Genomic DNA, 23,826 nt, shown 5'->3' with positions numbered 1-23,826 from the left:
TATATTATTAATATTAGTAGTAATAGTAATGGTGATGGCAGTGTTTATTACTATTGCTGTTATTGTTGTTGATAATAATAACAATATTAATAGTCTATAAAAATTCCTTGTTTTGTTATCCATTTTTCAGTTATTATTAATAAATTAAGAATTCCGGATAAGGAAACGCAGCAGAAGTCAGACGGTTTCCGATTAAAAACGTTAAACAAAGAGTGACGACTATGAATAAATACATATAAGGTAATATAAAGAAAGACTGAAAATTAAAACTCCGAGGGACGTTTGGTGGCAGGCAGCTCAGCTTATATATGACATCCGGATAGTCAATCAAAAACAATAGATGCCACTAGCCGCAATTTCTTCTCCCAGTAATTATTATTAAATTATTCATATACATACATACATAAATAAAAATGAATGACTTATATCATGTTCAGTCACTGAGTGTTACTGGTGCTCCTCACCTATTCGATTTTGTTGCCCTCCATAAACTGCAGCCTGCTAAACCTGCAATGTGTGCATCTGTTAGGTAAAGTGCGGCCCTTTGGAGACAGTGGTATGCCACTTAGTTTCTGTTATGCAGCACCATTCAGAAATCAGTGAACAGCCAAACTGGTCCGAACAGCAGAATGTTCCAGCACAGACCTATTTGACACCATTTCGCAAACTGAAGGACACGTATAAAAAAAATGTTGCTCCGATTCTGCTGGGACGGACCGGGATCCAAATCTGGACTCATACACCACTTGTGGGTTTGGGAATCTTAAACTCTGTGTCAATAATTACACAACACGATTATCATCTGTCCATTATAAGTAAAGCTAGACTCACAACAGTGCTTAAAAGGCCAAACTTATCACTAAGTGATACTAAACGCAGACATTTGGATTTTCTAGTCAGGGAAACACCCAAGAGAACAGTTTTCCAGACGGGATCTATTTACCCCCATAATTACTAAGTGCTAAAAATACACGTCAGCATAGACCGCATATACACGTCACTATACTGCCATCTACTGTTTAAACTGAAAATTGCAGTCTCATAGCTAGCGCAAAGGTTAGATCTGTGTCAGAGGTGTTTGTGCTTCCAATTGTTCACTGATTTACTTCTCACGTGTAGAGTTGATTCAGAAAAGAGCAGATTGAATTATTATTGTTCATTAATCAGCTACATCAGTCACTTTAAACTACGAACAATGAATGGCCTTTTCACTCTGAGGAGCACCGATTCTCTTGATCTGAATTTATTGGAGATTTCATTGAAAAGAACATTTTTCAGTGATCAAATTTTGAACTACTCCTTCAAAATAGCAAACGAAAGCAGGAAAAAGAAAAACAGCTGGAGTGACATGATTCATTGAGTTTCCTGCTGATTAAATAACTTATCATAGTGCAATATACAGTATATTTGTATAGTCGTACATTTTTTTCGGATTCATAGCCCACATTACTGCATACAGGTTAGTCTTAAATAACATTCTAATACATTACTGAGATCAACACATTTAAATGTATACATATCAATGTACAGTCACCTATTCAAGGCAATATCAAAATTTGACATTCTAGATTAATATTGTTCATTAAATGGTCTGTTCCCAGAAGATAAACTGGTGAAGAATGTAACTGCTGGAAAATGTCATGTAGAAGGCTCTGTGTACATTTCATAACAGCAGAAAAGGCATACTGGTAAAGTAAGTGATTTCACTCACCCTTGCATAAAATGCCCTTAGTGATTATAAGTTATTAAAGATCAACATAATGTTCCTGAAGAATTCAAACCCCTTCACCAAACACTTATTTTCCCTTCTAAAATGCAGCAATTATGCTTTAAAATAGCAAACCACGAAAAGCTTTAGTTTGTAGGCTGGCAGATTTTAAGATATATTTAACTTAGCAGAAGCTTTATTGTTGTTGTTGTTGTAATTTCTGAGTCATGGCTCTGTAATGTGCATGTTTGCACAGCTTATTGGTAGGATTTTTTTTTTAAATAGTGTGATATGATAAAAGCAAGTGACATACAACAAATACCACATGGCTGTGTATGTACTCTTATGGGAGACAAATGCGAGTTTATGCAAGTAAAAACTCCTACCAAATTGAAATATGGCTTTGAGTGGACACCGGATTAGCAAAGGAATGAGCTCAAACAGCGTCCAATCCTCCCCCCCTTCATAGAACCTGACAGTAAAATTGTGATAAGGAAGCCAAAGGAAAGTGAAAGAACACAATGCTTAAGTGAGTAAGGGCACAGCCATGTCCTGCTCTATACAGAGATGGAGCCCTCTCTGAAGTTGGTCTTCCCGATGAGGACATTGAGAAGTGTGGCCTTGCCCTCCTGGCTCTCCTTCTGTGCCTGCCTGATCATGTCACTCAGTCTGTCCTCATCCTCACGCCCTATTAGGTAGCCTTTACCTCCGTAACCATCAGCAACTATATGATAGTCTGCAAAAAAAAGAGGACAAAAAATAATTGCTCTATTAGTGCACGACTATACATCAAATATGTTACACACAAATTATGTACAGAGTGTGTAATTGAAACCGTAACAATCATGCATAAAAACATCTAAGAGGCTTCATGAAGCCAATATAATGTTTCTCATTCAGAGATCTGTTGACCCCCAGTGGTTTGTTGTGGTATCGCGGCAGGCAACTGCATATTAATATACTATACTTAGGGTTGGGGCCAAATCAGCACTCTTGACGTATGTAATCCATCCAGTAGTCATAAAAACAGAGGAACAACTGCTCTGGAGCAAACAAGAAATCACAGCAGCTATAAAACATGTACACATGTACCTGTAAATGCAAGTCCGCAGGCCACGTTGCTTCCCAGGATGGGAACCTGCTCTCTGGAGATCTGACTCCAGCAGGCATCGTTACCCACAACAGCTATGACTGGTGTCTGGAGAGCAAAACAGCATCAGCAGAAAAGACCAAGAGAAATATGAATCATGTCGTTGCATGCAGAACTGTTTAGGTATTACAACTGATAATAAGGGTTATGCATAATATATGCATTATAAATACAAACAGCATTTATTTATGAAACATTTGATTTGACCACTTCTTCTGAAACTATACATTAAATACAATAAATCCATGCATATAATTCGAAATATTGAGGTGTTATTTTGTATTAATGTTTCCTGCAGACAAGTGCAGTGTTGATCTACTGCACATTGACATTACATGGTGCAGTCCAATAGAGATCACAATTAAAGCCTCAAAAATGATCAGAGTTGAATCAACATCCTACCGTCACAAAAACGGAACAATACTCTATGTTTCACAAATGAAAGTAGGAATGTTTTATTGTACAGGTTTATCTAGCAAAAAGTGTCTGTGAGATATATGTATTTGAACCTTGTAGTCCGTTGTGTTCCTTATAGTATTTATTGTTCTATGATGGTTTGTGGATAAAACTGAACATTGTGTTGGTATTTTACCTTATGTCTGGTGAAAGTGTCAAACTCTGCGACGCTGTAACCTAAGGAGCCGTCACCATAGATTATCCATACCTGAGGGACCAGTGACAAAGAAAGGAAATGAAAAATTCCATTGAAATAAAGGAGGCGCTGAACTGACACTTGTGTTCATACTGAAGTATGAACGTAGAAGTATATATATCAGTACTGTACCTCCGAATCAGGCCGGCACAGCTTTGCCCCCAAAGCAAAACCTCCTCCAACTCCCAGTGTCCCAAAAGCACCTGCAAGTACAAAAACAATAAAACCATCAGAGTAAGATTGTTATATTGAACATCTAAATCAACTGATGTTTTATTAAAGTAACAGTATAACTTTTAGTTGTGCTCTGTGTGCTGCTGTAGCTCACCATCTGGTAGCCGAAGCAAATAATAACATATTTTATCATCCATCTATTTTATTTGAAGCCGTTTTTACTTTTTAAGCCCCAAAGTGGTCACTACAGTAAACTCTTCATAAAAAGTGTTTATTGGACTACTTGATCTAACCTGGATCCAGCCAGCGAAGAGGTCCTCTTGGCCTCATTATGTAAGCAGCACTGCCCACAAAATCTCCCCCATCAGCGACAATGATGCTGTCCTCTGCCATCAGCTCATCTACACGGTGGAGGACTTTCAGTGGATTTAAGTGACGGTCTGTTTTCTCATCAGCTTTTGCCCTAAGGTGGAAATTAAGGGAACATTATATGCTTTCTTTTTGGTGCACTGATGGTTTCACAAATGTCATCACCGCATCTGTGTTTACCTGTTTGCATTTTCTTTGGTCGTATCTCCTGCCTTCAGGCTCTGAGGCCACTCCTCTGGACACCGATGGCCCTTGAGGCCTTTGGAAAGACGTACTAAGAATGAACCAGCATCACCTGAAATAGCACAACATTTTACATTTTAGACTTAAAACCAGTAGATAGAAAAATAGGCAAATACAAGCCACAATACTAAAACAACAAGCGCGGCAAATATTTCTATGTGCCTCAAAAGGTTATATGTATGTTTTTGTGAGTTCAATGAAGAAATCCCAGCCTGTGAGAGAAAATCCAATGCCGTGTCATCATGATAGCAGGTCATAAACATACCCTGAATAGCTACAGTCGGTTTCCAGAACATATCAGAATTTTTCAGCAGCTGGGTTTTGTCCCTGTTGACAGCGATGATTTTGCTGCGTCGGTTCAGAACTCTGCCGTAGCTCAACCGGAAGTCACACACAGTGCCTGTAAACACAATACACAACACAGACATGGTAAGAGGAGTACTGCATTATCTGATATTCTTTAACAATTGAAATCATTTTAAAGCTATCATCATTTAAACGTTAACCTATTTGTTTCATAGAATTGGTTAAGGCTCCATTAAATCAGGAACAGGGGTTGATGCATGAAATATAATAAAAATAAATGATGTGTGAAATCACTGACTAGATGCTGAAAGGCTTTGTTATTGTTATTACTGTTGGCTCAAGTAGTGATATCAGAATGACTTTTAGCAGTTTTCCTCATTATGGAACAGCAGCCCAACCCCCCAGTGAGATTATAATCCTGTATACTGGACCTGCCAGCAGCACCAAGTCGGCGTCCTTCAGAGCATCTCGTCGGTTCTGTCGGATGTGGATGGGACTGTCTTTACCCAGCATGCCACGGCACATACCGCCGAGGAAACACGGGATGCCCAGGTCCTCTAAAGCCTCTCTATAAGGCAAGCAAATGATGAGAGCCCATTACATCTGAGAGTCTTGGGGAATATGAGTTTGCAAGAGCGTAAGCGACGTGTGAAGGGAGAAACTGTTAAAGGGTGGTGAATGCATCTGAAGCCTATGGAGGACTTTTATGCATTTTGTCACAGTTAGACAGTAGGTGGGAAAAGTAAAACAGGAGGTGGTGATCGTATGTACTGTACTTCACCTGATATCATCCACAGGTGTTGGTGGTAGTGTTGCTTGGCTGCCCATCAGGATCACAGGTTTCTTGGCTCGGCTCACTAGCTCGATGCATTTTTGTACCTTATTTTGTATTAAAGAAAAGGAACAGAGCACTAATTAAACATTTCTGGTTTCGCCAGAATAGTTTGAAACGTTCACTTTGTGTTACATTTTTTAGCCTTTAGCTATGGTGAATCTACAGATATGTTGTGATCGAGCGTTTTAAGAGGTTTACAATTATGTTTTATATGAAGTAGTCATTCTATAAGACAACATGTAGTCTTACCTCATCATCTGTTGCTTGTGGAATGTCAACAGGAAGTGGAGACACATCTCGGGTTTCCCAGGCACCAGCAAATAGATTCAGCAAGTGGTTTTGGAGGTACCTTACATTAAAATAAGATCTTTAAGGAATAGTCCCAATTATCCACATCAGTCATCATATAATTATTATTTGAGGTGTTTTTTAACGTGCACGAGGACAATCAATCAGACTCCTTTGCTTTGTTGTTTTTACTGTCAGTTGTTTTTTTTTACAATGTTATATTCCAGAACTCACCGTCAGGAAGAGCTGTCTTACTGATAAAGTGGCTGCAAATTTTATTGATCTCCTGCGTAACACTCCTGCAGACTTTTTACCCTCCTCTTGTGATTTAAGTATAGATAGTTTCAACAGTAAACTAAGGTCAACCTTTGACACAGTGGCCCCACTAAAAGCGGAAAGGAAGTTGTCGATAAATGAGAAACGAATAAAGAGGAAGCTGAAGCAGTCAAACACAAAATCAAGATCTACCTCTAGTCTGGCTTTTAATTGAGTTATATTTATTTATTTATTTGTCTATATATCTATGTAGTTTAGTCCTTGGTATCTTGGTCTAGTTTCAACACATTTCCTCCCCCATTCAGTATCTTATTTAAGCTTTCATTTACTTTATATTCACTGTTTAGATTCTCATTTTTGTGTTATTCCCTTATTTTCTATTTAGAGTTTTTATTTATTCCTAACCCTGCCTACAGTGTTTCTTCATTTTAAATTATTATGAGATTTAAAAAAGTGTCTCCTCAGTTCGTGTTTCATTGAGTTCCTGTGTTAGGGGTTTTATTAATTGCAAAGTCATATATTGGGTTGTGTGTGGATGGGGGATTGTTTTATTGTTTGAAGTACTTTGTGTTACATTTTGATTGCATTTTGAAGTGCTATACAAATGAAGTTTGATGTATTGATTAATTGATTAATTTAAGAAGAGAGCGACAGGAATTGTGAGGAGACAGACGAGGGAAGACATGTGATTCACACCACGGCTCCACAACATCTTAGTGTAGTATCATAGCAGGAATGTCCTCATCACACTAGCGCGTGTTTATGTTTGCCTCGTGTCAACTGGTGGCTTTTAGCCCAAATCAGCCTTTATTCATTAATAAATATATAGATGCATTTTAAATAACCGTCTGATGACTTACCATGTGACAATTTTTCCCATCAGGCCTTTGGGAGGGTTTTTCACCCCGAACTCTTTGGATACCAAGTGGAAGGGGTAGAGGGTGTCAATGGGGAACTCTATGAAAACGGGTCCTGGTGTTCCAGACTGGGCGATGGCCAGGGCCTTCCTGACTGTGGGGACGATCTCCCTCACAGTCCTGATGGAGGCACAGAACTTGCATAGTGGCTTGAAGAGAGACATCTGGTCAATGTCTTGCAGCGCTCCTCTGCCCTGTACAAAAAACATGATTCATGAAGACGTGAGGCACGTGGTTAAGATACTTCTATATGTGTACTACAGCAAGAACCAGCAACAGCTGCTGCACCAAACCAAATACTACTTTGTTCTTTGATTGGACTTTCACACAGTATTTGTATCCACATTTGAATAGCCTGTCCAACCTGCAGAAGAGTACCAGCAGCTCCTCCCATAAGCAGCAATGGAGACTCGGCCATTTGAGCATTCTTCACTGCTGTCACTGTGTTAGTGAGGCCTGGGCCAGCAGTCACTGCTGCTACACCAACAGTGCCTGGAGACAGAATTGTGATAATGATCATGAACAAAAAAAAAGGTGACTGACGCAATTCAAATACTCATTAGACAAACAACATAAGACAACTTTGTTTAAGTAATGCTCATCCATTTCCTATTATCCTTATGTTACACACATATTTCTCAAGTGTGGTACATCTTTACATGACAACCACTCGACTCGACTTTCCTTATTGATTAATGTATGTATGAAATGAATTAATGTATTCATTCTATTTCTTTTTCCAATCTTGGGAAAATAAGCCCATCACTACCTCACAGAAAACTGACACTCAAAGGGACTCAATTTACAATTAGAAGAATTGGAGAAAAGCAGCTAGTTATTATCTCTGAGAAACTTATAAACAGAAGATTTTGACATTTTGATGAAATAATGACAGATTGTTAAGAATAGTTGTTTTCTGGGGCTCAGTCAGGTACTTGTTTCAATACTGTACAGTAATGATCTCTGTAAATGACCTCTGTGTCATCAGCTTACCTGCATACCTGGACTGCTCCCAAAACTACCTGCAGGAACTGTTGCCCCAGCAGAAAGACTCTCAATGATAGGACTGCACTGTATTGTACTTTATCATTCTCTTTACCTCCCTCTCTCTCTCCCTCGTCCCTGTCTTGCATGCCATTTCCTAAAGCATGAGTTTTTGTGTGTACTGCCTCACGTTTTTTTTTTTGTACCTTTGTATAATCCCTCTGGAAGTTCCTATTGCACAACCAGCCATTCGTGGTTTCTTCGTTTTTCCTTATGATTAAGATTTTCTTTCTTTTTCACCTCATCTTCCTACAGAGCTTTGGCCTGGGTCATGAATGTTCCTGATGTTGTGGGCCATTGTATGTGATATCGGATATACAAACAAAATTGACTTGGCTTGACTTGAATCAATCAGGTACTCGTTTCAATACTGTTCAGTAATGACCTCTGTAAATATATTTATAGATACATTATAACATATACGCACAGATGCATTGTATACACAGTGTATGTATGATGACCTAACTAATGACATGTTATATTAACATGTTAAATTACTCTCTGTATTTTATGTTGAATGAATGTATAACATGCTGTATCCTGTGGAGTTGAGATGCAATGTGAACGCACATTAAGAAGTTTCCATCCCTATGAAGTAACTGCACCTGAGAGTCTTGCCACAGCATCAGCAGCGAAGACGGCTGTGGCCTCGTGTCTGGTGTCCACAATGCGGATGCCCAACTTCTCGCAAGCCACCAGGATAGGGGAGATGTGTCCACCAACAAGGGTGAAAACGTACTTGACCCCATGGGCACGGAGGACCTCTGCCACACTCTCTCCACCATGTCGAGGGCTCTGAGTCTCAGTCTAAAGGCAATCAGAGAACAGATTATTCAGAGATGAGCTGATACCTCACTGTCGTAAACATTGCTGTAATCTAAGAAGGACGGTAAGGGGCCCTGCTGCAGGTCAAATGTCACACTAACAGCCCTGGAAGTTTCACATTGACCACCTATTATCCTGTGGCCTTGCAAAACCACTAACAGCCAGTGTTTAGCGATAGCCTGTAGCCTTTGCGCTAGAAAACCACAAGGCGGATCAAAGTCTACTTGCTCTCTAGTTACATGGAGGGAGCTCTGCTTACCTATGACAGAATACAGGTGGTTACGAGTGACAGAATAAATAACAATTGTATAAGAATGTTTATGGAATGAATACGGATCGAAAGTACGTGCAGAAACGCATACAGGTTAATTTGATCATACTTGACAAAACCAAACCTACCTTGTGTAACAGCTGATAGAGTAAACCAAGTTTATAAGCTGCAAACACGAAAGCAAAGCCCACGGAGCATCCGAGAGCGATGCAAATGGCTCCACACGGCTCCATCTCCGGACATAGAAGAAACGTTGCTCGGGTAAAAACTCAATTTTACTAAAAGTGTAATTTGACACAGAACGGTGGTGTAACTCGCTCTGTTCAACAGTGATTCAGGCTAAGCTAAAGCTGCTACTAAACTTCTGTTATATGTTCATATCAAAAGTCTCTTTTTTACTAGCGAGGCTATTTACTGAACAAAATAACTATCGCAAAGTTACTGTAGAAAGGTTGAAGAGCAGGTTCGACTCTTCCTCAACTTATATGATAACCTGCACCTTCTCAATAGCTGCTCTTTTTCGTGCTGTTTGCACCCGCAGGGTTAGAGACGTTCACTGTGCTGTCAAGTAGCCAACCCCCAGTAACGTTTCCGGTATGTATTTTCACAATAAATCCTTGTTATTGCTTAAAACACTTTCTACCACCAGTGGCACTTGAGGCGCCCCCTGTTGAAATATATGAGATGTGTGTCATTGCCTCAAAGTCTATCAAATGAGTTTCGTCGGAAAAAGATTGTTAGCACGACCCCTGTCCCCTCAAGAGTCAACTCCATGAAGATAGTTGGTTGGTGATGAGTACATCCACAAATTTTCTTCATGAACTCAAATGATTCTCATGATTGCCTAAATTCTAACTGTGTCATGTGAAGACCCTAACCCTTTTAAAAAGTGTATGTTAGCTTCCAATAAACAATCTGTGATTTCATGAAATATTTTTGTATTTTACATAATGACGCTTAATCAACCCTTTACTTTTGTCTGTGTCGAAATGGAGATTTTGCTCTCTAAATATTCAAAGGCATTATGTCGTAAATAAATAATACAAATGATAAACTCTATACTTTGTGTCGCAACGTGTTTGTTTTATTGTGAAGGCAAAATCATTCCAACTTCCTCTTAATACGTCGTTTCTGTTGACTTGATGACCTTTTGTTTGTGGCGTAAGTGTCCTTTGTGAATAGGAAGGCGTCGGCTCCATGGACGACGGATTATCGCTCCAATAAGAAGCTCGGGGGGCGTGTCCCCCTGTCATCGCTTCAAGCGTGCATAGTAATGTGAGCATGTTCACAGAGAAACAACCAAACAATACCAATCAGTGATTTTCGGTTTCAGTAATTTTATGTATGACATCATACAGCAAATGAAAACAGAAGCACGGATAAACTAATACCACCAAGACACCACTGCTCTATAATACTATTTTTAAATGTGATTGTGAGTAAATTAATTGATTAACTTTGTGATTATCATTGTCAGTGTAAAAGATGTCTTTGGTGTATGTGTGTATTTTCACAGAATCGTGCAGAAAGGAAGTTTGTAAACATCAATTGTCCTCCCATGATCTGGATTATCTGCAAACTGTATTTTGCTATCAGCTTGTTGTTCTTCAAAGATAACAATCTGAAAGACAGCATAGAACAATAACAATTTATTAGTTTGTAACAAGTAGTAGAAGGTAAAATAGCAGAGAACAGCCTCAACCAATGCTGAATAGTATGTAGACACTCAGCAAGTGGACCATACCTGATTCTCCCCACTCCTGAGCCAGGGTCCCGGGAGATACAGGTAGAGCTGAGGGCCAATGAACCAGTGGCGCCCCAAGTTCTGCCCGTTCACAAAAACGACTCCTTTACCCCAGCCCTGTGGATAGATGATGCACTGATTTACTGCGATCAATAAGCTGACACTGTGGAAAGTATCTTTTAATAAACTGGGTTAATGCATGAGACATTTGTCTAAGCAGACATTCTGACTCGGAACTGCTGGAAAAGCAGAGCTGTAATGAACAACATTATTGATGGTTGAATTTAATTTAGATATGCCGATAAAGCATGCCACTGGGCTATAAAAATGGTCACTGTATTAAAGATTTTAAGTGCTTTGAAAAGCAATGAATTGTTACATTAATATGTGCAACAATATCTCAAACCTCCCACTCTGTTTAGTTTATCTACACAAAATTGTAGATGCAGTTTGGTGTGAATTAATTGACCGTCCTGTACTCACAGGGAGTCTGATGAAGGTGTCTGAAGGAGAGCCGGCCACATCCAGTCTGGCCTGGAAAAACCCTGGGAGGGAGGGACACACACAGCCAGGCTTCCACTGACCCGACCCTAATCTGAAGTGAGATTGAACACACCCTTGAAACACATGCTGCATTCCTGGTGAGGGAGGATTTGGCAGCTCAAAGTAAAAACACACTACACTGATATACCTGTATTGTAACTTACAGAAGGAAAGTCTATGAAACCATTGCTACTAGTCTGCTTACTGTTAGTTAGATGATGATAGGATGAAAAAGTTTTAATGTTACCTTTTAATGAAGGAAGGCTTCATGTCTACACAGAATATGGTAAAGCCTCTCAGAGGAACATGGTTTAACAGAAGGTCTCCCACAATGCCTGTGAACAATATGAGAGAAACACATGCAGTGCAGATACATCATCACATGGGTCAAACAGTATTCACAGCCCTGTTTTATGCAGGTATTTCATGGGTGGTGCATGTAGTGTCACAATGTTTACACAGTCACATTATCGTCTTTCGTGTTTGAACAAACTTCTGTGTGGCCAATAACTTAATCTGCACTGTTTCAACTGTCACCCTCCAGCTGCCTGAAGCAGAGTTAAATAAATGTTAGAGACGGTTTGGCTCAGCTGTGGGAAACCTTGAAGTTATGGATAAAGTTTATATACACGCAATAAACAGAAAACAGTCTTACATTGTCAAATCACTTATTTGTTGGAAAATAAATAAGTATGGCACATCACATGACACTTATATTAGAAATCAGAATACCTTTACGCTGCTCATCCAGTGCTTTCCCATAATTCACTCTTCCACAGTTTTCCACAAGGAAACTCAACCTTCTTTGTCCCTTTGGTGTTAAACACATAAACATAAATACCTTGAATAAGTTTCCATTATCATAGAATTGAATTGAATACTCTGTGTGATGGTAATCATTCAAATTTGGACCCATATGTGTAACATCTTGCTGCTCAGAATCACGTATGTTTCTAACCTAATCACAATCCTGACAAAAAATCTCCTAACAAATACATTTAGCTTAATTCTAACATAATGCCATGGTAAGAGCTGCTACCAGATGGTGTATTATGGCCAGAGAGGCAAGGGTCACATATTTGTCTCATATACCTCAAATGAGACATATAGCAATATGTCTCATTTGAGGTATATGAGACAAATACAGTTTCATATAGTTACTCACAGTCTATGCAATTATAGCAGAGATGAATGTTATGACCTGCACGCTTCTTGGTAACTCTGATGACATGGGCACATCGCAGTCAGCAGTTTGTAGAATCTTGGACGCAACAATCAATCAATGCCCTCGCACATGGTCAAGACAGACCATGAACCAATCTGCTAGACTCAAGCTGCTCGGCTGATAATTGCAATAGAATCCAAGTGGAAAGACAGCCTTGTAGATCGATACATAAGAGGCTGATGGCGAGCACAGAGGACTGGGCCTAAATAGCAGCCACCAGTGCACAATTTGAGGACAATCTGAAAACGTTTGCAATGTTTAGGTAAGATCTGACAACATTTACATCCCTCTTTGTTGATTATAATTTCTTTTCATTTAAAAAAAAGCATTTTTAGGTCATGTTTGCAAATGATTTACTATTGTCTCTCTTCTCTCACTTAGAACATTGCACTGAAATGTCTTTCCAACTCTTTATTATTTGCAGGTAAAATCTAGACATTTCAATTTAATTAATAATGTTGATCTGTATGGGTGATTTCATTGTCAGAAACCCATCAACATTTCCAGTCAAGCCTCAATTACAAATCCGATTTCAGTGTTGAAGATCCACTCATTCTCCCAATAAAAATGGGACACCTCAGTATGCTATACTGTTTTTTATGAAAGGTCACTCCAAAGACAAAGGATGATACCATCATCACATATGTGCACTAGTTTGTTTGTGACAAACACAAACTTTGAATAAAATCGAGTAGAATCTCTAATATTTTGTTAAAATAGTTGGTGGAGGGAGAGAGGTATGTCAAGTCAAGTCAAGTCAAGTCAAGTATGGGGACATACGTATAACTGAAATAAAGACAGTACCTTTCCATCAGGGAGTGCCAGCTCATGTGTTTTGTAGTCCAAACTGCCAACACATTGTTTGTCCACAAAAACCTATAGGACATTAGTTAAAGTCACAATGACTGGATTATACAGAGTTGGAACACAGAACAACAGCTCTGCCTTTTCAGTGGGTTAAATAACCTTATACCACGTTGAACCTCTGCAACATACAAATTCTGTGAGAAAGAATAATAAACAATGACATAAATATGAACATAGAGAATGTCTGTGAGTCCTCACTAGTGCCCGATCTCTGATGTTGTTCCTGGAGTTGAGGGTTCCTCCACTGGTGATGGTGGTCTCGTACAGTGTGTAACCGTATGACTGACCGTTGTTGTTGTTGACAGGGAGCTTCTCCATATTCACTGGCCTCTCTGATGAATATGGCTGGATGAACAGTCATGTATTCATGTCAGGTCGCAATATGAGACGAAATCTATGGCTGTATAGCTAAATAGCAGGAGTTTTGGGCGATGAAAAGCTTCCATTCCGGCTGAATAAAACACATATCTCAGACAAAATATGTACGCATTCATGACAGCGTGTCACAAGTAGCTTATCAGAGATTGACACCATCATGATGTTTGACCAAAGCTTAGCTGGTAGACATTTGTCCTGAACAAAAGCAGTGTGTTGTAAGATCTCATCTAGACAAGAGAAGGCGCAGAGGCAGACACGGTAAATTGTCCTGTCTGATGTCTGTATCACACAGATGCTGTCTGTACCTTGTCAGTGAACTGCAGGCTGTCCCACAGTGACAGGTGCTGCTGGATGACAACAGGCTGGTATGCTGTCCTCTCCCGCACAGAGGGCATAACAGGAAGAGGCTGCGCTGAAACATGAGCAAATATGAGCTTTATGTGATTTAAATAATTACAGACTCTGTATCTCTTTACATTCCTAATAATCTCTGCAATGGATTCATCACGGCTCGAGCAGGGATGATTTAAAAGCCCTTACAGTGGTATTGGCTGAACAAACTCCTCAAGAGCTGATATTTTGAGGTGAAATCCCCAGCCTCAGATAATGGAGCGTCATAATCTGCAACACAAGAAGTGGCTTCAAAACATATTTCCAAAAGCAAATCATGTAGAATGTGATATGATATGAATATGAATGGAATTTGAAAGTGCATAAAATGTATTGTCACTACTTTCCACCCACCGTAACTAGTAACTTGAGGTTTGTAGGTGCCAAAGTCTGTTGCACCATTCATGAAGCCAAAGCTGGATCCACCATGGAACATGTACAGATTAATAGAGACACCTCGATCCAGGATCTCTGAGATCACATCTAACATGTCTGTCAGGGTGGACAATAGATACTATCAGCAGTACACCATTAGATTTAGGAATAATTAACGCAAACTGCTGTCTACGATTATGAGAAAGTGGGTAAAATTGCAGTATGCAGTAGTGAATGAGTAGTGTGTGCGTGTGTGATACCCTCAGCGTGGAAAACATGGTGATGCTCTCCCCAGACGTCAAACCACCCCGACCAGTACTCCATCACCATTAGAGGTTTCTGGGGCTACAGACAAAATGGACCACATGCCTATATTTAATATATTAGTATCAGTGGCTCATTAAATCACCACAGCAAGGTTTTAAAGTGCACTCCTGTGGCGTGTTTTATAGCAACGGTGCAGAAGTCGATGTATTAGACTTGGAAGATAGATTACAATTGGCAGTTGTTACGCACTTCCCCTTTTCTCTTCTGTGTTCTCCTCTTTTATCTCTCCATGTGCTCTGGGGTAGGAAGGTGATGTGATTGGCCACCATGGCCTATAGAGGACTGAGGTAGGAGTCTCTCTCTCCTTCACCTGTCGACTAAGCAGCGCTCCAGTTGCATGTTGTTCCCTTTTCTTTGGTCTGGTATAGTAGTCTGTGTTTACAGCTTTGTTTATTAGTTTAGTGCTGGTTTGGTTAGTTTAGGGAGAGGATCTCTGGGTCCTGGCCCATGGTGTGGTTGGCCAGACCTCCAGACTCTCATAGCCTCTGTTACATTGTTGGTATTGCTTGTAAATAAAACATCTCAATTCACTCGGATATGGCCTTCTCTTCATATGTTGCTGGTCATGTGGTGAGCCAAACTGCTGAGTGTGGCCTTAACAGGAGTAATCAGCATATGAATATGTATATGTGTAAAATTCTTCTCTTCGATGTGACATTTTCATTATAGCTGAACCTAACTGATGAAGGGCTCAATCCCATATCACCATATACACAATTATCATATGTTAGCGCTTATAGTAATCTCTAAAAAATGTATAAAACTGAATCTTACTGAAGTCTGTAAATTCTCTGAATTCGACAAAATTTTAGTTTATTTAATTTTTTCTGTCTACTCACAACAGGATATCAGCATTTGAATCACCACATTGAACATAAATTAAATATTTACCATGTACCTTGTGACAAGTTTAACTATTAAAGTACCAGATGTTTCCACAACTTACCTGCATGTCAGCTAAGTACTGTATAGCTCCATAGGAAAGCCTCTGAAGGTTGACTGTTTTTAGAACTGAAATGAGCAAGATTTAGGCTTAACAAAAACAAATATCACACAGGACAATTGGCAGAAATAAACAGATTCATGTAGATGATATCCTTGTGGACAATGTTTACATATAATATTTAGAGAATTGCAAAATATATTCTCAGGATTGCAAAAAAAAAAAAATTATCAATAGCATCAGCCACTAATGCAGAGGTGTTTCAGAACTGTATTTCACTGCTGGTGTGTTCATTACCTCCCTCCACTCCTCCACATCTCAAACCCTCCCAGTTGTCTGAAGTCAGCAAGAGCTCATTGATTCCTCTGGACTGGAGACACTGCAGAAAAGAGAAGAACGAGAAAAAGATGATCTGGGTGTGGTGATGATGGTGGGTTATATATATAATATATATCAATAATATCTATATTCCTACGTGTAAACATCAACCACATCACAGGATAAATATTTATTAAGTAAGTAGAAGTATAGAAACTTACATTTTTTATAAATTCCATGTAATTTTCATCTTTGGCGTTTGATCCATACTCATTCTCGACTTGTACTGCAATGATTGGACCTCTTTCTTCAAACTTTAAACAAAGAGACAAGCAAGGGAAACAAGCATACTTCACTGCTAATGAAACATTTTTTTCTTTGATGCTTTCAGGAAATGTCTGACATAGTGCTGAGGCAAAATGCTGAGTTGGACTTACCATCAGAGGTTTGATAACAGAGACAAGCTTGTCAAAGTAGAGGTTGACAGCATTAACAAATCCAGGATAAGTTGTTCTCAGCTGCATGTTTTCATCTTGTAACAACCAACTGAAATGAAAGTGACAATAGTGCCATACTGCTGATATATGGCAATATTTTAAAATATGCGGCACATAGTGTTACCTAGGCAAGCCTCCTAAGTCCCATTCAGCACAGATGTATGGACCAGGGCGCAAGATTACCCAGAGACCGAGCTCTGCTGCCAGACTGACATAGGCCCTGTAAAAAGCAGAGGCACTTCATATATCTAAAACAATTGTAAAAAGCAGTGATAGATGGTGAAAGTCGTACTTGAGGTCCAGCTGATCCTGGAAATTGAATCTTCCTCTCTCAGGCTCATGCAGGTTCCAGGGCACATACCTGAGAGAGAAAACAATTAATAGTTTAGTCAGATTCCCTGGACATGTTACTCTAATGTATTTGATTTGATCTGATCAGGGTTAGATTTGTCCAGTAAAATAAAAAAAACAGAAAGGCAGTCAGCCAGCCATGTCTTGCAGTGGAGCTTACGTTGTGAGAGTATTGAGGCCACAGGCCTTCATCTTCAGTAGACGATCTTCCCAGTAGGCTCTGGGGACACGGAAATAATGGACTGACCCTCCCAGGATGCGGAAGGGCTCTCCCTCCAAAGTGAACTGGGAGGAGTTGGCCCTCAGACCCTCCAGCTGGTTCATTCCTTTCACCTAATGATGATGCATCGAGAGAGAAAAAACAATATTACAGAATCTAATGAAGGAGTATTTCTAAAATATAGAACCCTAAAAAAAAGAGTTACAAATTAACTGATACATGGGTCTCAATAATTAATTATATAAACTGCAGTACATAAACCACTACCACAACTGCACAACAAAATAAAACATTTAATAAAAGTTCCATTAAAGAAAATCTTACCAAGACCTGAGTTGGTAGTTGTACAGAAAATTCCAGGCGCCTCAAAGTGATGTTGTCGACTGTCACTGCAGAGCTTTAGGTTGAGCTTGGCAGGGACGATGTGAAGGGATGACAGTGCTGGGAGGCCACAAACACTGTGGATAAGGGAAACTATTGTTGTTTCGAAACAAGGATATAAAAGGGCTCTGTCTCCCTCTCTCTCTATCACAGAGAGGGATAACATTGAGAACGCAATGCTGGCCTCCCTGCTTAATTTAAAACCAAAGGCTGATTTGGGATTTGTAAGTGCCTACTTGTGGTATTGAATCTAACTACAGCCTAGGGGATAGGATATTGTTTGAGCTGTAAATGGTAGTTAGGGATTAATCATTTGAATATTCTAATAGGTTCACTGCTCCAACCAAAACACAAAATATATGATATTATACAGCCTCTAACTGGAAATGGGTTCGAAAAATATTTTAACAAACACTCCTTTCAGACACACCAATGGATCAGAATTTGACTTTATATTCACATATACATTTTTTCTTATTATCACCAATTCCAGTAAATAAGAAAAAACTTACCAAACAATAGTTTTCTTTGGTGCAGAAGCTTTCAGTTAATATATTTGAGTCTTTCCCCTCTTTCTATATAAAAAATTATCTCCAAAATATCCTACAACTGTATGCGCAATGTCATGTACAATGTTTGCTTCAATAAAAACAAATTGCAAAAAAAATTAGATAATTATGTGCAGTTGTTGACTATTATTTTAGCATTTGAGAAAATAATACATGGGAAAAACAGTAGATTTTGGGTTTGTTTTTAATGTGTTAATGTTTAATTTATTTATTAATTAAAGTGATATGCTATCGCAATTAAAATATTCCAATTACACTTCCAAACACTTCGTTAATAATAAAATAGTACGATCAAAAATAAATCGAAACAGTAAATTTATAATCTATAGTCAATTCACCAAAGTGACCTGTTACCACTTCCGGTTCAGACCGGAAGTCATAATCAAAACATGAATTTTCCGGGATCGGTAGCTTCATCTTATCGTTAAGTTTTCTTTTCAGTTGGTCCACACTATATATTTGCAAAACCTGGATCATGGTGAACACGAAGTAAAAACTGAGCTGTCGTCTGCCGATGAAGTCTGGAAACAACACGGATTATTGTAGCGTGGCAGTGCTGCCTGTGATGTTATTATCAGGTAATTCACTGGCACAAGCGCAACGTCGTTAATGGAAAGTTCATCCATATTCGGAGTTCGTCTTTCCTTAAAACAAAGATATGCACTCCTATTGTGTTTTGCTGTCGGCGGCATTATCTTCTATCAACTCACAAGGTAAGAAACTGATATTTAAGCCTGAAACTGACGCATTTACATAATTATGTGTGTTAATTTGCTTGGTTTACACTGTATTCGCGGAACAAAGTCCAGTTAAATCACTAATAACATGTCTGTGAACTTTCACCACACATCTTGTCGACCTGTGGTCGCTGACCATGATGTGTTTTATTGTAAGGTGTCTTTTCCCCACGTTTTTGACCGAGGAATGATGGTTAGAGTCATGGATTTGGACTTGTCGACCACAGGTGTAACTAATTACATTAACAATGGGTGCGGCGTATCAAAGTCCAGGAACTGTGCTACGCTAGCTCACAGGCAAACCTGACTGGAACTGGCGCAACTGCTGGTGTTATTAGTCACACCTGCTCCTTTTTCCTGCTATGACAAGTCAAAATGTCTATTCAACCCATTTGACCATGTGTTTGCAAATTTTATATAGCGTTTGTAATGTATCACGAGCTGTATACCTGAGAAATCTGACAGTCCTACTTTGAGCAGTGATTATAGTGCATGAAATACGTCACAGATATCACCAGTATCATAGGAACTACTGTTTAGTAATATGATTCATTCATTGTTCTTTTGAACGCCTTACGTATTCAAATGTTCAATTTGCTTTGCTCTCCAACAAAACCAGAGCAGGAGGAAACAGCAGAAGGCATAGTTTCTTATTCTACATCCTCTTTTATTTGCTTATATGTGCAATCGAGGAAACCAACTACAAGAAACACAAAAATAACAATCAGGAAATCCTTTTTTCTGTGCCCATGTGGGATGAATTTCGCATCAGCTGCCCTTTGACTTTAATTCTGTGCAGGTTCGATTGTGGACAACAGTCACTACACATGGGTCTCTGTAGTGTTTGTAGCTGTTGAGCTGGTTCTACCTAGTTTAAAAGACAATGCCTGAATTCTTGAGTTCTGTTGTGACCTCCCCCCCCACCCCCCTCTCCAGGCACCAACCTGAGGTGAGAAGCATGAGTCGGTTGGAGGGTCTGAGGGCCAACTCTTCCCAGTTTACTCTAGAGGGAGAGCCCCTCCGTATCCTGGGAGGTTCCATCCATTACTTCCGTGTCCCCAGGGCCTACTGGGAGGACAGGCTGCTGAAGATGAAGGCGTGTGGCCTCAATACGCTCACAACGTAAGCTCCCACTGCAACATATGCCTGGTTTACTGTGCCTGACATTATTAGAGTGAAAAGTAATATTTTATATTTGCTTCATTGGAGTGGACAATAAAACAAAACTGTCAAAGTTGAATTTACCTAAAACGCATTTTGAAAGAACACATAATAGAATACATTTCTACATTATTTCAGGTATGTGCCGTGGAACCTGCATGAACCTGAGCGAGGGGTGTTCAACTTTGAGGATCAGCTGGATTTAGAGTGAGGAATGGCGTGTGGGGCTTGAGGGAATTCAGTGGATAGCCACTTTTCTCCAGCAGGTGGCACTGTTGCTTTTCAAAAGTCCGCAGCTAACCACAGGGTTGATCTTTTTTTCTCGTACGGAGGAGGTGCACATTTTCCATTTTGTCTCATTGGTTGTGCATATCATTGTCAATGAAATAAGTGAGCATGAGGCCTTTAATCCATTAAATGTATTGGTTACCATTTTACCTGTCAGGTTTAATGCAGAAAGCAAATTCTTTCTCAAAACAGAAAAATACACGATCCTAAAAATGTCATGTAAAAGCTTAAGTGAGATATGTAGAATGCAAAACATCAGCTTGACTCTAAATATATTGAGAATGAATTGACGTTTTCCACATTTTGTGTCCATCTGTCAGAGGCTACCTTGGCATAGCAGCCAAACTGGGTCTTTGGGTGATTCTGCGTCCAGGACCCTACATCTGTGCTGAATGGGACTTAGGTGGATTACCCAGGTACGCACCTGCCTCGCTGAAATGTTACAATATGGCACAATAGGATCAGTATTACATTAATCTAAAGCAATGATATGGATTCTGTTCAGTCAGGTGGTGTGTGAGATAGTGCTGTTTTTGCTGCAGACTAAATTGAAATAAATTAAAAATGATAATGTTTTAGTTAGGTGCATTATTTCAAGTGTGCCGCCTCAATTAGTTTTTCGTCCGTTTCACCGGATACATTATTATTAATTAGTATTAGTATTACCACAACGTAATAAAGGTGATATAAGAGATGACAGGATCTTTCAATACTCTTCACTGATCCTACATACTTTAACCACCCCTGTTACTCAGATGACAATAACTCGAGACTTTTGGGGATGTTATATAGACAACTACATCTGACAGGTATACCCCCTTAAAGGGATGAATTCATTTACTGCAATCAATATATATGCTGACAGATAATGGGGTGGATGTTAGAGGGAAGAGGAATTTGGAGTAGGTATTAAGGACTTATTTGTGTTGGGGACGTGAGTTTGATGTAATAGTCTGACCGGCGTGTTTGTTTGTTTCTTTTTTTTGATATGTTTTTGTTGAAGAAAACATTTGACATGACAATGAGCGTAGAGTTGTGGGACATTTTAGAGATTGTTTTTTGATACCGAAACAGGGGGTATAAAGAGCGACAGGGAAAAGAAGAAACAAAAGAGACACGAGGAGGGAGAGAGGAGCTAAAAAAAGGGGAGAAATCCCGCCCAACGACCATACCCATCCCCACCCCAGCGTGTTTCAACGGGCAGGAGATATGACCACCTCAGCACAGCCTCTGTTGACGGTCTTGCTTTTGTCATTGCATCAGAGTCATGGTTGGTTTATGGTGCGTTTTCTTTTCAGTTGGTTACTACGTGATGGAAACATGAAACTGAGGACAACTTACCCAGGATTCACCGATGCAGTCAACTCCTTCTTCGATCAACTGATTAAGAGAGTTGTCCCCCATCAGGTAGTTTCCATTTTTTGCAAAAGTAATTCTCAGTCAGCAAACCGTATTTAGAATAAATGCTACACTTTTTATTCAGACCTTATACACAGCATACAGGAACATTCTTAATGTACAAATTTCATTGTGTTTTTGACCGACATACTATAAAGTATGCCATATGGTCCACAGAGGCCAACTTACTTATCCTAGTTCATCATGCCAATATACAATTGCAATTACAGACAGCCCCATCTGCCATCCCCACCAAACTAAGCTAGTTAAATATTCATTACTACTTTAGTATTGACCACTGCTTCACTTTCTTAAATTTTGTGACAGACTAGATGGCTGTGAGCATCTGACAAACTAGGAGTTGCAAAAACAAAGTGGGCCATTCACACTTACCGTGTTCACCCTTCCTCCCACTGATATTCTCACTGTCTCAGTGCCATGCATCATCAAACAAGCTGTGATTTCCATCTCACAGTGTTTTCGAAATCCTGCGGCATTTAAGGTGCAAATGGACAGGAGCTGGTACCGTGCCCTAATACATGTCTTTTATTTGTTGGCTCATTAATACACAGTACTCCAAGGGTGGCCCAATTATAGCACTTCAAGTGGAGAATGAGTATGGCTCCTATGCTAAAGATGCTGAATACATGCCTTTCATCAAGGAGGTAAGACACACAATGGCACACTATTTTAGGAACACCTGGTACCTCAAAGGTAAAAGTCAGTAAATGCACTTTTTAGTTGGTTTCTTTCTTATTTAACTCTGTCCATTCTATTTTTAATGTTTCAGCAATTACATATCAGGAAGAATATCCACTGTTTTGTCCAGTTACAACCTTCATCATTCTCCTTCGCAGGCGTTATTGTCGAGGGGCATTTCAGAACTGCTGCTGACCTCAGACAACAATGAAGGCCTGGAGCATGGAGGAGTGAAAGGAGGTATTGTCAGATAGGCTGACAGACGAACAAGCCTACACACTGCATGCACACGCACACACACACACACATTCTGCCCTGTGGTACAGCGGGTAGGTTCATAATTCGTTCACACAGCATCTAGAGGTCTGAGCCAAGAGATGCTCAATGTCAGTCATAAACCAAATTAATTCTGTGTAGTAAAATAAATATTTTTACATAACATTATTTTACATTGCATTATACATAAATTATACTGCATAAAATCTGGTGTGGATAAATGACATATAATTTAATTGGTCTGAAATACATTCAGACATTTGACATTTAATCAAATGTTGGGTATTAATCAAAATGCATACAGTGACCAAAGCGCTGTGGAGGTCATTTTGAATCAGTAGTTTATTGTCAGCATGAATTCAATATAAATTCATTTTTGAAGACAGTGTACATACATAATACACCGTTGTTTTACAGTCGTAATAATCACAAGGATTTTCTTTGTTGTGACAATGGGGGCTTGGATATGGCTTCTCCCTCATTCTCAAAACTAAAGGAAAGGGTTCTGTGGAGTATGATTGTATTGTAAATCATTGCTATTATTGTGATTTTCACATTATATAGAGGAGGTGGAGAAAAGCAAAGCATATTTAGTAAATAACTTTAGTTTCAAGTGCCTTTTACGCTTTCTTAGCATATTCGTCAGCATAACTCTAATCTACCCATTTCCTCCCTGAAGCACTAGGAACCATCAATTTTCAGAAATTGAACCCGAGTGTGGTCAAGGATCTGGACGGTAAACAAGTAAGTGTTGTGAATGGTTGAGTCTTCAGTCATGATTACTCTTACATCCATGCTTGTGTACATTTGTGTTGATATTAAGAGATAATTCTTTTGTTGTTTGATTTTGTCTAAGCAGCAAAAAATGAAGCACTACACTGAATTTGTACTGAATTTGTATTGTATGCTTTAAAGTAAAAATGCAAGAACAGGAGTTGCAACTGAAGCGTTTGAGACCCATAAGAATGTGACATCAATATGATTGATTTTAAGTCTGTGCAATAACTTTAATCTTCAAATACAGTTATGCTTAGCTGATGTGAGAGTTTTCCAAGAACGCTGGGACATGAAATCTTTTTTC

General features: G+C 39.3%; 3 protein-coding genes across 6 annotated transcripts in view; 1 reads left to right on the top strand and 2 right to left on the bottom strand.

Moving 5' to 3' along the window:
• Positions 1 to 1,218: 1,218 nt before the first annotated feature.
• On the bottom strand, positions 1,219 to 9,624 carry ilvbl (ilvB (bacterial acetolactate synthase)-like). The gene is made up of 14 exons (XM_076144833.1): positions 9,187 to 9,624; positions 8,568 to 8,769; positions 7,283 to 7,410; positions 6,862 to 7,112; positions 5,687 to 5,786; positions 5,384 to 5,481; positions 5,034 to 5,170; positions 4,562 to 4,696; positions 4,234 to 4,348; positions 3,978 to 4,147; positions 3,643 to 3,713; positions 3,451 to 3,522; positions 2,801 to 2,906; positions 1,219 to 2,444 (listed from the first exon to the last, which is right to left on the bottom strand). Exons 1-14 carry the CDS (start codon positions 9,289 to 9,291, stop codon positions 2,266 to 2,268), a joined length of 1,869 nt encoding a protein of 622 aa, XP_076000948.1. The 5' UTR covers positions 9,292 to 9,624; the 3' UTR covers positions 1,219 to 2,265.
• Positions 9,625 to 10,131: 507 nt separating this feature from the next.
• On the bottom strand, positions 10,132 to 19,958 carry LOC142994129 (beta-galactosidase-1-like protein 2). Of its 2 annotated transcripts, none has more exons than XM_076144811.1 (20): positions 19,868 to 19,958; positions 17,561 to 17,694; positions 17,177 to 17,349; positions 16,958 to 17,026; positions 16,790 to 16,885; positions 16,606 to 16,714; positions 16,390 to 16,482; positions 16,148 to 16,229; positions 15,854 to 15,918; positions 14,841 to 14,925; positions 14,560 to 14,697; positions 14,356 to 14,436; positions 14,121 to 14,227; positions 13,636 to 13,782; positions 13,375 to 13,446; positions 12,078 to 12,156; positions 11,593 to 11,680; positions 11,286 to 11,397; positions 10,803 to 10,919; positions 10,132 to 10,679 (listed from the first exon to the last, which is right to left on the bottom strand). In XM_076144811.1, the coding sequence occupies exons 3-20, from the start codon at positions 17,338 to 17,340 to the stop codon at positions 10,569 to 10,571; spliced, it is 1,815 nt and encodes a 604-aa protein (XP_076000926.1). In that variant the 5' UTR covers positions 17,341 to 17,349; positions 17,561 to 17,694; positions 19,868 to 19,958; the 3' UTR covers positions 10,132 to 10,568. The 2 variants fall into 2 exon arrangements, with proteins under 2 accessions (XP_076000926.1, XP_076000934.1); XM_076144819.1 differs by having other exon boundaries at positions 17,561 to 17,677; positions 19,868 to 19,954.
• Positions 18,563 to 23,826, top strand: part of LOC142994115 (beta-galactosidase-1-like protein 2) — a 20,523-nt gene continuing 15,259 nt past the window's right edge. For all 3 annotated transcript variants that reach the window (XR_012961340.1, XR_012961341.1, XM_076144791.1), the window contains exons 1-8: positions 18,563 to 18,899; positions 19,860 to 20,045; positions 20,223 to 20,291; positions 20,693 to 20,788; positions 21,671 to 21,779; positions 22,343 to 22,435; positions 22,628 to 22,709; positions 23,425 to 23,489. Coding sequence is in view for 1 of the 3 variants with exons in the window: in XM_076144791.1 (XP_076000906.1) it covers positions 18,796 to 18,899; positions 19,860 to 20,045; positions 20,223 to 20,291; positions 20,693 to 20,788; positions 21,671 to 21,779; positions 22,343 to 22,435; positions 22,628 to 22,709; positions 23,425 to 23,489 (804 nt within the window). In the remaining 2 variants the exon portion in view is untranslated. The remainder of the gene's footprint in view (positions 18,900 to 19,859; positions 20,046 to 20,222; positions 20,292 to 20,692; positions 20,789 to 21,670; positions 21,780 to 22,342; positions 22,436 to 22,627; positions 22,710 to 23,424; positions 23,490 to 23,826) is intronic.

The sequence above is a fragment of the Genypterus blacodes genome, unplaced genomic scaffold, assembly GCF_046128005.1.
Source record: "Genypterus blacodes isolate CSIRO-AG114 ecotype Tasmania unplaced genomic scaffold, CSIRO-AGI_Gbla_v1 ptg000003l_1, whole genome shotgun sequence".
Taxonomy (NCBI): Eukaryota; Metazoa; Chordata; class Actinopteri; order Ophidiiformes; family Ophidiidae; genus Genypterus; species Genypterus blacodes.
This window is presented reverse-complemented; position numbering and strand designations above follow the sequence as displayed.

Bases quoted from the DNA above. Each gene is read 5' to 3' on its own strand.
- ilvbl (XM_076144833.1), bottom strand. From the start codon at position 9,291: ATGGAGCCGTGTGGAGCCATTTGCATCGCTCTCGGATGCTCCGTGGGC. The intron at 8,770-9,186 runs GTAGGTTTGGTT...GATTGCCTTTAG, and splicing joins TCTATCAGCTGTTACACAAG to ACTGAGACTCAGAGCCCTCG. The intron at 5,171-5,383 runs GTGAAGTACAGT...CTTGCCTTATAG, and splicing joins ACACCTGTGGATGATATCAG to AGAGGCTTTAGAGGACCTGG.
- LOC142994129 (XM_076144811.1), bottom strand. From the start codon at position 17,340: ATGAACCAGCTGGAGGGTCTGAGGGCCAACTCCTCCCAGTTCACTTTG. The intron at 14,698-14,840 runs GTATCACACACG...CCACCCTGACAG, and splicing joins CCATGTTTTCCACGCTGAGG to ACATGTTAGATGTGATCTCA. The intron at 11,398-11,592 runs GTAACATTAAAA...ATCTCACTTCAG, and splicing joins AAGCCTTCCTTCATTAAAAG to ATTAGGGTCGGGTCAGTGGA.